Source organism: Aquarana catesbeiana, linkage group LG06, assembly GCF_042186555.1.
Source record: "Aquarana catesbeiana isolate 2022-GZ linkage group LG06, ASM4218655v1, whole genome shotgun sequence".
Taxonomy (NCBI): domain Eukaryota; kingdom Metazoa; phylum Chordata; class Amphibia; order Anura; family Ranidae; genus Aquarana; species Aquarana catesbeiana.
In genome coordinates, this window is record NC_133329.1 from 87,345,172 (window position 1) to 87,359,322 (window position 14,151).

The 14,151-nt window shown below is 43.4% G+C and overlaps 1 protein-coding gene across 8 annotated transcripts in view; it reads left to right on the forward strand.

Moving 5' to 3' along the window:
• Positions 1 to 8,292, forward strand: part of EPN2 (epsin 2) — a 120,596-nt gene extending 112,304 nt beyond the window's left edge. For all 8 annotated transcript variants that reach the window (XM_073636402.1, XM_073636404.1, XM_073636398.1 and 5 more), the window contains one exon: positions 7,073 to 8,292. In XM_073636402.1, coding sequence (XP_073492503.1) covers positions 7,073 to 7,374 — 302 coding nt within the window. In that variant the 3' untranslated portion in view covers positions 7,375 to 8,292. The remainder of the gene's footprint in view (positions 1 to 7,072) is intronic.
• Positions 8,293 to 14,151: the final 5,859 nt, after the last annotated feature.

The window sequence follows — 14,151 nt, forward strand, 5'->3', positions numbered from 1 at the left end:
AGTCATCTTCTTTCCATTAATGGCAAAGGTTCTCTTGATAGGGCACATTCCTACCAACCAACTGATACTCATCTTTCCCAGACTGTCCCATCGGAGCCTTCAGTACCTTTTGGTATGGGGACACATGGGACCCTATTTTTCCCAGGATGCAGTGTTTGGGCATGGTCAGCCAACTGCTAGGTCCGAACACAAGGAGGAAGGGAAAAGATCTTTAACCCTCTCGACATAGAGCCTAGGCAGGGACTAGACCTGTGGCCCCAAAGGACAAACATGGCGACTGGGGAGTGTGGTGAAGGTAAGTGTAAATAGGTAGGGGTAAGTTGTGCTCTATCGAGAGAACCGGTCACATTGCCCATTCAGATCCTTTCTAATATTTTGAGTCCCATAGTGCAGCAGAGCAGCTGGATCACATGCCTGAGGGTTACTTTATAAACCGTCCGACCAGTAAAGAGTTCCTACATGTGAATCCCAGCTCTGGGATGTCCTAAACCTCATAATCCTCTCTGGCCCCCCAGACCTCCAATCAAGTTCCCTCATGCAGGATTTACATGCATAGTAGGCTTCCCTGCTCTCTAGTTTCACAAAGACTTTCTAATTGTCTGTGGCACCAGGCCAGGGCCTCTTAATTCCAGAGAAAGTTCCTTTCCTGTGTTTTTCCTGTCTGCCTGGAAATCGGAAATGACCTGTTTACTTTGGGGATTCCTGAAATACCTTGTAGCTCTCCCCCCACCCTTTCTACTCACAGAGATAGAATAAGGCCCCTCACAATACAGACAGAGCCGCAATACAGACAGAGCCGCACGAGACCTTCCCAGCACCTCCTTTTACCATTGAATCCCTTGACTTACAGATCAGACCTGATCCTGCCACAACCTCCCGTGCCCTTTCTGAAAGCTCATCCTACTTAATAGGACAGCATAAATCCCTTGGGCAAGTTTTTTCTTTTTTTTTTTTTTTTTTTTTTTTTTTATAGTGATTGACCATTGCTGGTTATTTGTGCTTCTTTTTTAACAGTAAACTTTATTTAAAATTTTAAAAGAACAATACATCAAGGAGTACCACAGATAACGTATCATATATTAGAGTAATACAAACAGAGATATATAACTCGTAGGAACCTAACAGGTACATATAAGCTACATATTAGTATAAAATACTAAGCTATACCATCTCAATAGGAAGGTCTGCAAGGCACATAAGTGAAGAGGGAGCCACACTATACTATATAAGATCATTTATATTAAATTAGAAATAAACCCTAAAAGAATGACATTTAGCTTGCTTGTATCATAAACAATTGCCCATTTATGAAATAGAATATACATTTTCTTCCTATATAGATTCTCAGTGCTGCTGATCTCCTCCAGAGGCTTTGCAGCCACTTCTTGTCTCACATGCACACCAGCGATGGATGCATGGCATTTCTCAGGACGGCCTTCCTGAAGGCGGCAACAGCGAACCATGCCTGCATAATGTGCATCAGCATAGCCATTTGTAGTATCAATGAAAAGTCAGTGTAACAGCAAAGTTGGGAGATGGGCAACAAGGACCTTCATGGCAGGATCACTAGGGATTATTTTATTGATAGTTGCAGAATTAAAGTGGTAGTATACTCTGTTACACCACTTGTACCTACAGGTAAGCCTATAATAAGGCTTACCTGTAGGTACTGTGAATATCTCCTAAGCGTGCACCGTTTGGGAGATATTCAGAGTGCATGCAGCTGATGACATCACTGGTGCATGGGCTCTGAAGGTTCAGCTTACAGTGTGCATGCGCGGGAGTGACGTCATCCTGCCCCCGGTCACTCATGTAGCTGGAGGCCGCGAACCCCGAAGGAAGACCGAGGGAAGATGTAAGCCCTCTCAGCGGTGACATCATGGCGCTGGAGGGCTTTGTTCTAAAGTAAGTTTCTCATAATGTGCTAGTATGCCATGCATACTTGCACATTATGACATTACTTTGCAGGGAATTTTTTTTTTTAATCACCTGCATTTTACTACTGCTTTAAATATATTGAAAATTACTTTTGAAATCTCTTTCCAAAACTATTATGGGAATAGGGCTTATTCATACCAACATGTGTTGCGTTAAGGCAGCCAAAATTAATAGGCTGCCAACAATCAAAAACTGATGCATGTATCATTGTACGTTCATTAACAAGGTGCACCGAGTCAAATCAATGAATAAAATGCACTTCTGAGCGTTGCAGTAACACAATAGCGTGACTGGGCCCGTGGTGATTGGTTCTACCTCTACTTTAATACAAATATTTTTAATACCAACATATATATATTAATTAGACTAACCCCCCCAATTCTCGCACAGATGCACATACTTACCAAAATCCACGGCCGCGGTTCTAATGTTTTACATCAAGCACCACAAGTTTTCAGTGCCCTGGCCGCACCTGCACAGTGCCCACTAGAGCCCTACAGACATAGGCAGGCCATACAGCAAGCAATTTTCTTTCCTACAACCATGGGTTGCAGGAAAGAAAATTGCTCAGTGAATGGGTTGATGGGGGAATCCCTCCTGCCGAGCCATTGTGTTCTGCTGGAGGGGAGCCTTCCCTGCCTGCAGGACACAATGATCACTGCTAGCAGCTATAGTGGCCAGCAGCGACTGCATGCAAAAAATCTGACAGACTGGTTGTATCCATGGATCAGCTTCAGTACAACCAGCCGGTCCACAGATGGATTGAATTTCAGCCAGTCCCAGCTTAGCCTGTCGAGATACGATCCGTCTTTGGCTGGCTTTAAGCAGACTTCTATGGGGCTTTGCCCTGAGGACAGGGATAACCAGAGATGGCACAATAGTGCTCTATGGGGTTGAAAATAATAGGTGCTGCCAGGACAGTGAAAACTTGCAGGGCTGGATGTAAACAAACAGCAGATCTGCAGCTACCGGATTAAGGTAAGTATGCATCTATGGAGGGGGAGGGTGGGTTAGGTCAGGGAATGGGGAGGGGAAAGGGATACGTACACTTTGTTTTACCGTTTTCCTTTAGACCCCTTTCACACTGAGGCGCTTTTCAGGCGCTTTTACGCTAAAAAAAAGCACCTGAAAAGCTCACGAAAACCTATTTTAACTAAAATCAATGAATGCTTTTACACTGGGGCAGTGCGCGGGCAAGGTGGTGAAAAAACACCCCTCTCCATTGAAATGAATGGAAAGCGCTTCAAAAGCGCCAGAAAAGCTCTTCAAAAGTGCTCAGAGTTTTACTGGCAGTTTACAGGCACCTCAGTGTGAAAAGGGCCTTAGGTCCCTTTCACACTAGGGCGGTTTGCAGGCGCTATTGCGCTAGTAATAGTGCCTGCAAACCGACCCGAAACAGCCGCTGCTGTCTCTCTGGAGCGGTGCGCTAGCAGGACGGGAAAAAAAGTCCTGCTAGCAGCATCTTTGGAGCAGTGAAGGAGCGGGGTATATACCGCTCCTTCACCGCTCCTGCCTATTGAAATCAATGGGAGAGCGCGGCTATACCACCGGCAAAGCGCCTCAGCAGAGGCACTTTCCGGTGGTTTTCAACCCTTTCTCGGCCACTATCGGGGGGTAAAACCGCCCCGCTAGCGGCCGAATACCGACGGTAAAGCGCCGCTTACAATAGGGGCGCTTTACCGCTGACGCTGCTCCTGCCCCAGTGTGAAAGGGCCTATTTTAGGTTACTTCAGGTTACCTTTTTAATGTAAATAGTCTTATAAATGTGTGCTAATGTATTACATGCGATGTATACTTTTGCATTTATCTCTGTGGGAGCCTGTATGATCTTCTCATCTCACTGCCCACTGACAACAATAGAATCTGTGTAGTCATACTTGGTAGCCAGAGGCCACGTAATTGAGACTGGGAGTTGGGAAAAGCGTTTGAGATCTCTCAATATAAAGAGATTTGACTGACGTGTCTTATGGATTCTTTTGAAATGTAAAGACAAACTTCCAGACAAGATATTTTTTTATTATTCATTTTGAATCGAGCAGGGAAGGGATAGAGCGGGGAACGCCTTGGGAGACTTCCTCTAAAAGTTGGCCACATATGGATTGACATTTGAATTTTGATCGATGTATGGTCTTTTAGTTCACGAGAAGTCAATCTATTGAGTTTCTTATGATCGGGGCTGAAGTGCTGACAAGTGTATTCTGACGGTGAGGGGAGTCCTGCTGTCAGAATAAAATAACAGCAGGGAAGATTTCCCCATCCACCTCAAATTGGTTGACTGGGGAAATCAGCCGAGTTTTTATTAGTTCAGTCCCCTGTAATGTATGGGCAGCTTTACTTTCTGTTGGGGCAGAAGGTGCTGGGAAATCTCTCTAGTGGTGACACAAAACACAACAAAGCACTTCTATTTCAGTAATATAAGGAAGGGTTAGAACCTCTGTCAGCTTGTTTCTAAGTCTTCAGGAAAAAAAAAACTTGTCTGGCGTTTAGAGAGATCGGAAATGAGGTGAATACAATACAAAATGAAGTATTTGCTTCTTCTAAAATACATTATACATATAATTTAAAAGAGAGGTATGTTTTTTCTTCTTTTTTTTTTTAAGATTCATACTTGCCTAGGTGGATGCAGCAGCTGTCCCCCGCAGGCTCTAACACTGAGAACTGAGCATTCAAACACGGCCGATCACTTGGTTCTCACAGCTCCCCGAGCAGAGATGTGGTGACTGTCAGTCGCAGCTCTCTGCTCTGTCCCCTCCTCGCTCACTGAAACGATGGGCTGTTGGGGGGGGACAGGGGTGGCCGGCAAAACAAACTGCACTCCTGTGACCCACAAGAAAAGAAGTCAAGCCAAACAAGTTTTGACTGGACTTCTTCACTTTTACAGAAAAATCTGTAAGGTGAACTTACACAGACCCTCTCCCCATCCCCCCAGTCCCGCTGACCTGCAGTGCGGCGATCTCCCGTTCTGAGCCCCGGTATAGCCGCCTCACGGCTCCGGGGCTTAGAAATCCCAGGGGCTTAGAAATCCCAGAAGCTTAATCTCCTAAACGTACCCCGTCAGGAGGGACGTTTAGGAGCATTCTAATTGGTTGGCGCCGACCAATCAGAACCCGCGTAGCCCGTCCTCTCAGCAGGGAAGAAGAAGAGTGAATGCCGAGGGGATCTGTAAATCCCGGACCCCTGAGGCAGATATACCGGGGCTCAGAGTGGGAAATTGCCACGCTGCAGGTCAGCGGGACTGGGAGGGGGTCCTGTGTAAGTTCACCTCACAGATTTTTCTGTAAAGGTGAACTTACACTTTAAAGTTCAACTTCAGGCAGATATAAATAACACAAACATTGCAGCATTATATTCATTTACACATCTTTATTGTAATGATGTTAAATGCAAGCAGTGTAATTACTTATACAGTAAAACTTTGGATTGACAGTAAATTGTTCTGAGAGTGTTTTGCAAGACCTCCACATTTTTGTTTATAAATTTTGACTTGATAAACGAGCGATGTCTTGATATACAAGTAGCGTCATGTCACAACTGAGTATAAAAGAGAAGAGAGGTGCCTCCTAAGTGTAGCAACTTGGTTACATTTAATGAAGGTACAACATTTATCAAGTCACATGGTTGACGATTAAAACAGACACATCTAAGTTTGCAGGCATCCAGGGTAAAGCTGTCCACATAGACCGTCCTCCGCCCCGCCATCGACATCATCCCTTCCATGCTGCGCTCCACGATCGGTTCAAGCCTCGCTTTCAGATCGCTCTACTGCAGCGCAGTCTTCCCGATCACGATTGCAGACTGACAGCGGTGCGGGGGATGGTCTACGTGGACAGCTTTACCCTGGATGCCTGCATACTTAGATGTGCTTCTTTTAATCATTGACCATGTGAGTTGCTAAATGTTGTACCTTCATTAAACGTAACCATATTGCTACATTTAGAGGCGCCTCTCTTCTCTTTTATACTCAGTATCTCTTGCTGGATTTTGCTTTTAATCCCTTTGTGGAGGCTTCCATTTGTGGATGGACATTTTATGGTTACACAACCTAAAGAGGAACTTCAGTCTGCTCACAACATTGGTAATAAAAACATCTTTGCCATTCTTAAGCTTCCCTCCAACCACTTTGCATATTATTTTATATATACTGTGATTCTGTACTTGCCAAATATGGTGCAGAAATCTCCCTCCACTGAGTATGGCTGCAGCCATTTTAACTGTGGGCAGCTGAAGCTGCTGCCTGTTCACTTCCTGGATTTACACAGACACACAAAGGCACACCTCCAGGCTCTGCAGCTTTCATTGTCCCTCTTATGACTCACCCCCCCCCCCCCCCCCCTTCCTGGGAAACTCATATGAGAGCGAGAGCTGTGCATGATGTCATAAGCCTAGGCTTTTTACCAGACAAAAAACAGGAAGTGGGCTGTATAAGGTGTTTACTGGCAGAAAAATAAAGTTTTACTACCCAAAGTTAAAACAACAAGGGCAGAAGATTTAATAGAGGGAAAGATGAAAAAATGACTAAAGCTCCGCTTAAATTGCTACAATCTTTGTATTTGGGCTATAAACTGAAGGACTTATGAATAAATAGTTGTGGAATGAATCATCTGCATTTCCATTATTTCTTATGGGGAAATTCGCTTTGATATACGATTGCTTTGGATTAAGCACATTTCTGGAACGAATTATGCTCACAATCCAAGGTTGTACTGTATTTGGTTTGGCGTCAATCTCTTGAAGTGATAGTACAGCAGAGTCCAGACTGGGATAGGGAGCTCAAAGAGTCAATCAATTGTGCTGTAGTGCTCATGTACTGATAGGAGATGAGAGCAGAGTGATGAGTTCATCAGTTTGCTGCTTCTCCTTTCACTCTGCAGTCACAGGCAGGGAAGGGACGATACCTGGGAGTGTAAATGAAGGGTAGCAGAGAAAAAACAGGGCCCATGCCTTGCCAGACAGGGCTATGCTGTGTGGCAGAGCAGTCAGGACTGGACTGATAGAAATACATATCTTTTTGCAGGTAAAACAGCTCCCCTATATGTATTTTCTTTATCTATTTAGTTGTAGGCTGAGGTTTATTTGTACTGTGTTCAGACCTAGCTCCAGCCATGCTAATGAATTTCGTCTCTTCTCTTCCTAGGTCAAACTGCTCCAGCATCTACTCCTGCTATCAATCCCTTCCAGGTCAACCAGCCTCAAGCCCTGACCCTAAACCAGCTGCGCTCCAGTCCCATGATGGGAGTCGCACCGTCCTTCAACAACATGCCAGCAATGGCTAACGAGGCCTCCATACCACCCCCTTTACTGGGCATGTCAACGCTACCCGCGGTACCGCCAGCAGGGATGAACATAAACATGGCAGCCACCTTGCCACATCACAACACTGCCATCCCCCCTTCGAACACCCAAGCCATGAATGCTACCAACCCATTCTTGCTATGAAAGCGGAAGGTACCTGCGGGCGCAGAAACGTACAAAATAACACTACAGAATGGAGTTATACCTCTCGGCTGCTGTGTCCTTATAATTTGTTAGGTCCGTCCTGCAGGGTGACTAGGTCTAAATCGACTTCAAGCTACTAAGGACACGCCTGTAGCATTCTGTTTCACAACCAATCAACACGAGACACCAAAGCAAGGCTTCGTCCTCCTGTCTTTTCTTAGGTCGAAATTCATCACCATGCTCCCCGTGGTTCAGTGTCTCTCGGTCACCCCCGTCTCCGTCACTCACTCTTTTCCCAGGATGCTATAACTTGTGTCACTCTGAGATCTTATGTCATAAAATTAAAAAAAAAAAGCATCAAACTTGTGGATTTTCAGTAGTTGTGCCTGTGAGGAGATACTAACATTGGGTCTGTGGGTGTATTTCGAATTGGCGAGTTGACCCATTATATAGGGGAACTGTGGACAAACGGAATTGACATGCGAACGCATTGTGTGCCTACAAGACGAAATAAATAAAAAACGACACGGTTGTTTTACACTTTTAGATTTAACACGCCCACTTGGCAATGGGTTGGAGTTCTTATGTAACAAAAAGTGACAACAACACACTAACGGACAAGAGTTTAAAGGGACGGTTGTGCCAACGTTTTGTCAGCCAATTTGCAAAGTGGAGTTGTCATCTGTAGGAATGCAGCCTATCTATTCACTGCCTTGTGTCTCTGTGACGTCACGTGATCCAGCGAGTCGTTGGGCTGACTCTGTTTGGCTGCTGGCAAAATGGCTGAGCTGCTGTACGAAATGGGATCTGGGCAGTCAAACCATTTTAAATAACTTTGGATTTTCCTCACCATCAAATAAAACACAATTGTGTCTATAAAGCTATTCTTTACGTAAAATAAAACCTATATTTTTATCACTTTGTCTCAGCCTTTACTTTTGTAAAAAAAAAATATAGATAGATATATCTATCTATCTATCTATCTATCTATCTAGATATATCTATATAGATATAGATAGATAGAGTGGTGCTACAGAACAATAAAACAAATATATATAATGGTTGCAAAACCATTTGTTAAAAAATTGTTTTTCCCCATTCGATTCTATGTGCATTTACCATATTTTATGTTTGTCGTTTACTTGTAAAAGCCTCCCTTGTGTAGATATCCAAAAGCCCCGAGACTGCTGCTGGGTGCCGCCATCTTGGATGTGATGTCAGCAGCTGCAGTGGATTCAGAGCTGTCACTCAAGGGACACTTTAAGACCGCGGTTTCAAACCTGGAGTACAAGCTAGGATTTTTTTAGGGTAGGAACTATTAATCAGTAATTGCAGTACTATGCAGCTGGGATGCACGGTATAATGCGTTCCCATTGTGAGGTTGGCCAGGTCATATGGTGCCATTGGTTAGTATGGTGCTGGTAGCCCTCCTGCACGTGTGTCACTTTTCAGAGCTGGCTGAATATAGGGGAGTTGCAGCTGTAGTATAAAACTCTGATCTGTAGCACAGGACAAGCAGAGGCATCTGAGTAGAAGGATGGGCAGCGGAAGCTGGCACAGGAGCAATGGGAGGGGAGCTGCAGGTTTGTGACCTTGATAGAGGGTTGCCACGGATGCTCAGTGACAGGGTACCAGAGCAGGTTCCAGATTAAACTCACCAGAGGTGACAAGTGGATTCCCCTGCGCCCACCTCATTCTTGCATGGCACCCTGTCCTGGATATGCAATGCACACGCAGCAATTCACTAGTGCAGACACAAAAGCTATTGTACATGGGCTCAGTATCATTAATGATGACTTTTGGAATGGAGAAGTATGCTGCTCACCTGCAGAGTTTATAAAAGTTCTCTGGGCATTGAATACCATCATACCACCTAAGAGTGGCAGAGTAGGTGCAGGAGTTAGGGGAGTGCTAAAGGGGCAAGGAGGGTGCAATGTTGCTGCTAACACTCTTAGCCCTACCACCTCCAGGGGAGGGGGGAATTTATGGAAATGGACGGCCAAGGGGAACCACTGCTATAATGTATTTCCCTTCTCTCTTTATCCTAGCAACTATATCAAATGTTTTCTGTACCCAGACTTGCATTTTTTTTTTTTAGATTGGTGACAGGGTCTCTAGAAAAAAAAAAATGTGCTCCCACCTTCCCCTCTGACATGACAACACAGTGTATTTTTGCTCTGAATTCCTAAGCACGTCGTCCGTTCTGCCTATATAATTTCTGATGAATTATGAAGAACACCATCCACCTCCGCTTGTTCCTCACCTCCATACCCCTTGTGCAATCGGCTCACAAGACATCTGGCAAATCTACAGGTAACTGTTGCACTTATGAAACAGATATAACAAAACAAACATTCAATGGTATATTTGGCAGACCAGTTTGAACATTTAAGAGAAGTTCAATCTTAGGGTTTACATACATTATATTTTAGGATGACAAAACAAAAAATTACTACATAAGGTCCTCTGATTCCTCCTGTGTTGAATTGTATTGTACCCGCACTGTCTGCCCCCATGTTGTAAAGAGCTGAGCAAACTGTTGGCGCTATATAAGTCCTGTATAGTAACACTATAGGTAGAGAACAGCATACAGCTATGCTGCAATACCAAATATAGCCACCGGATGTCTTCAACGTAATAAACAATATATAAGGAGCCTTTCACACTGAACTGCCAGTAAAACACAGTGCTTTTCAGGCACTATTAAAGAGCTTTTCAGGCACTTTTGAAGAGCTTTTCGGATCTTTTCAGGTGCTTTTGAAGAGCTTTTCGGGAGCTTTCCATTCATTTCAATAGAGAAGGGCACTTTTGAGACTTTTTTAGCTCTCCAAACATGCTCCAAAGATGCTGCTTGCAGGAGTATTTTTTACCTCCCTGCCAGCGCACCGCCCCAGTGTGAAAGCATCCATTGATTTTAATGGGAAGCCGTTTTCGTGAGCTTTCAGGCGCTTTTTTTTTTAATGCAAAAGCGCTTGAAAATCTCCTCAGTGTGAAAGGGGTCTTACAGAGCACTATGTTTCTTACCCTAGAAATTCCATCAGTTCCCTTAGCAAAAGCACCTCACAAAGTACACAAAAACACTGGCTAGGCACACATTTAACCCTTTGATCGCCCCAGATGTTTGACCTATTCCCAGCCAGTGTCAGTTTAGTGACAGTGCATATTTTTAGCACCGATCACTGTATTAGTGTCACTGGTTACCACAAAAGTGTCAGTTTGTGTCCAATTGTCCACTGCAATGTCGCAGTCCTGCTAGAAGTCACTGATCACCGTCATTACTAGTATAAAAAAACAAACCAAAATTCCAGTATATATACACCATAGCATGTAAGCGCTATAACTTTTGCGCAAATCAATCAATATACGTTTATTGGGATTTTTGTTTACCAAAAATATGTAGCAGAATACATATTGGGCTAATAAATTCATGAAGAAATTTGGTTTTCTACTTTTTTTTATTGGATATGTTTTATAGTAGAAAGAAAAATACATTTTTCAAATTTTTTTTTTTTTTTTTTTATAAACAAAAAAACTAAAAACTGCAGTGGAGATCAAATACCACCAAAAGAAAGCTATATTTGTGGGGGTAAAAGGACATACATTTTATTTGGGTACATCATTGCATGACCAAGCAATTGTCAGTTAAAGCAGCGCAGTGCCGTATCACAAAAAATTACCTTGTCTTGAAGGGGGGTAAATCTTCTGGAAGTCAAGTGAATACGAATGGAAATATGTATATGATAACTTTATGGGGCTCATTTAAACTGTGCTCTGGCTGCACTCCTATACATTGGTGGTCAGTGGGAAGAACGCTCCTTACATTGGAGGTCAGTGGGAAGAATGTTCCTTACATTGGAGGTCAGTGGGAAGAATGTTCCTTACATTGGAGGTCAGTGGAAGAATGTTCCTTACATTAGTGATCAGTGGGAAGAATGTTCCTTACATTGGTGATCAGTGGGAAGAATGTTCCTTACATTGGTGATCAGTGGGAAGAATGTTCCTTACATTGGTGATCAGTGGGAAGAATGTTCCTTACATTAGTGATCAGTGAGAAGAATGCTCCTTACGTTGGTGATCAGTGGGAAGAATGTTCCTTACATTGGTGATCAGTGGGAAGAATGCTCCTTACATTGGTGATCAGTGGGAAGAATGTTCCTTACATTGGTGATCAGTGGGAAGAATGTTCCTTACATTGGTGGTCAATGGGAAGAATGCTTCTTATGCCCTGTACACACGATCGGACATTCCGACAACAAAATCCATGGATTTTTTCCGACAGATGATGGCTCAAACTTGTCTTGCATACACACGGTCACACAAAGTTGTCGGAAATTCTGTTTGCTCTGAACACGGTGACGTAAAGCACGTACGTCGGGACTATAAACGGGGCAGTAGCCAATAGCTTTCGTCTCGTAATTTTTTCTGAGCATGCGTGGCACTTTGTCCGTCGGATTTGTCTACACACGATCGGAATTTAAAGGGTCGGATTTTGTTGTTGGAAAATTTTATAGCCTGCTCTCAAACTTTGTGTGTCGGAAATTCCGATGGAAAAAGTCTGATGGAACCCATACACGATCCGAATTTCCGACAACACGCTCCGATCACACATATTCCGTCGGAAAGTCCGACCGTGTGTACAGGGCATTACATTTTAGGTTAGTGGGAAGAATGCTCCTTACATTGGGGGTCAGGGGGAAGAATGCGATTTACATTGGAGGCCAGTGGGAAGAATGTTCTTTACAGTGGAGGTCAGGGGGAAGAATGCTCCTTACACTGGAGGTCAGTGGGAAGAATGCGATTTATATTGACGGTCAATGGGAAGAATGCTCCTTACATTGGAGGTCAGTGGGAAGAATGCCACCTTCACAGATAACTAAAAACATAATTGGCATCCTGTGCCTGCGTGGGTTTCCTCTTACACTCCAAAGATATGCTGGTAGTTAATTGGTTCCTGTCTAAATTGATCCTGTATTTGTATATATGAATGTGAGTTAGCAACCTTAGGTTGTAAGCTCCTTGAGGGCAGGGACTGATGTGAATGTATATATATATATATATATATATATATATATATATATATATATATATATATATATATATATATATAATCTACACAGTATCTGACAAAAGTGAGTACACCCCTCACATTTTTGTAAATATTTTAATATATCGTTTCGTGTGACAACACTGAAGAAATGACACTTTGCTACAATGTAAAGTAGTGAATGTACAGCTTGTATAACAGTGTAAATTTGCTGTCCCCTCAAAATAATTCAACACACAGCTATTAATGTCTAAACCGCTAGCAACAAAAGTGAGTACACCCCTAAGTGAAAATGTCCAAATTGGGCCCAAAGTGTCAATATTTTGTGTGGCCACCATTATTTTCCAACACTGCCTTAACCCTCTTGGGCATGGAGTTCACCAGAGCTTCACAGGTTGCCACTGGAGTCCTCTTCCACTCCTCCATCTTCCATTCCGTTAACATCCATTTACATCCGTTAATTTATCCGTTTACAGCAGTTTCTGTGGCTTTGATGACATTACCCAGAAAACATTGCTCCTCTCATGCTGCATTGTAGTTTTCAGTGAGTGACTTGTCCTTGCTGTGTCCTTGTGTGTGCTATCTGTGTAGTGCGATGGATTCCAACAATTTTTGGAACAGGGTGACGTTGTTGGTCACATGTGCCTATATGTGGATTTGCCAACATGTTGAGTCCCACAAGCCTGGCCATTCATGCATCAAGTATATTAGTTGCTCCTGGGAGACATCTCTGGCCATGTTTCTCCTTAGGGATGTGCTTCCAAAGTACTTCCTATTGTCCCAACTACTGCCTGGGTCATAGGTTGAGTTCACATAAAAACAAAAAAAATGTATTTCTTCAAAGCGGATATTAACTGATTGGACGTTGACAGACATTGTCCGGTAACAACAGTTAATATCCGCTTTCATGGATTTCGACGTAGCCTTGTACGTTAAATAAAAACGGACAAGATCGGAAGCGGAGGTTAACGGATGGTAACGGATGGTCACCCATAGGAATGCATTGTCGTCCATTGACGGATGGATGAAAAACGGATACACGGTCCGATTGTGCGAAAGGGCCATAGCAGGCTCTGAAGGAACCATAGGGTGTAACCTGGATTATAATGGCTGGTTTATTGTATATGTGAATCCAATAACAAAAACCTCATATTACCTTTTACAATATAAGAAAAGTTCATGATTTTTTTTCCCCAAGAATCATAATTACCTAGGTGGATGCAGCATCGGTCCGATGCGGCATCTGTCCCCCGCAGGCTCTAAGACTGAGAACCGAGCGATCGAACACCACTGATCACTCGGTCCTCACAGCTCTGTGAGCAGAGAGCTGGTCAGTCACCGCTGTCTGCTCTGCTAAACGAGCTTTAGCTGTACTTCTTCTTTAATGTCATTTTCAAAGTCCTTTTCAGTATTCAAAAATTTGGGGCTTTAAAAAAAAACAGGTTTTAAAACCGATTACTCTCCGCTCCCTGCAAACTTGCATCTCCTTAATAAAACCCTTTGAAGCTGCAGCAGCCATCCTGTGTCCACCTTTATTACCCATCTCTTATTAGACTATTAAACATATAATTGCTGTAATTCAGCCATGGGTGGGGGCACCGGAGATCTAGGCAAATGCTGTCAAGTCCACAGATCTGATCATATCCAATGAAATTTAAATCATACAAAAAAAATGAATCTGTATTAACCAATAGGGTCATTACTTCCTACGCTAGTAGGCTAGAAACTATTCT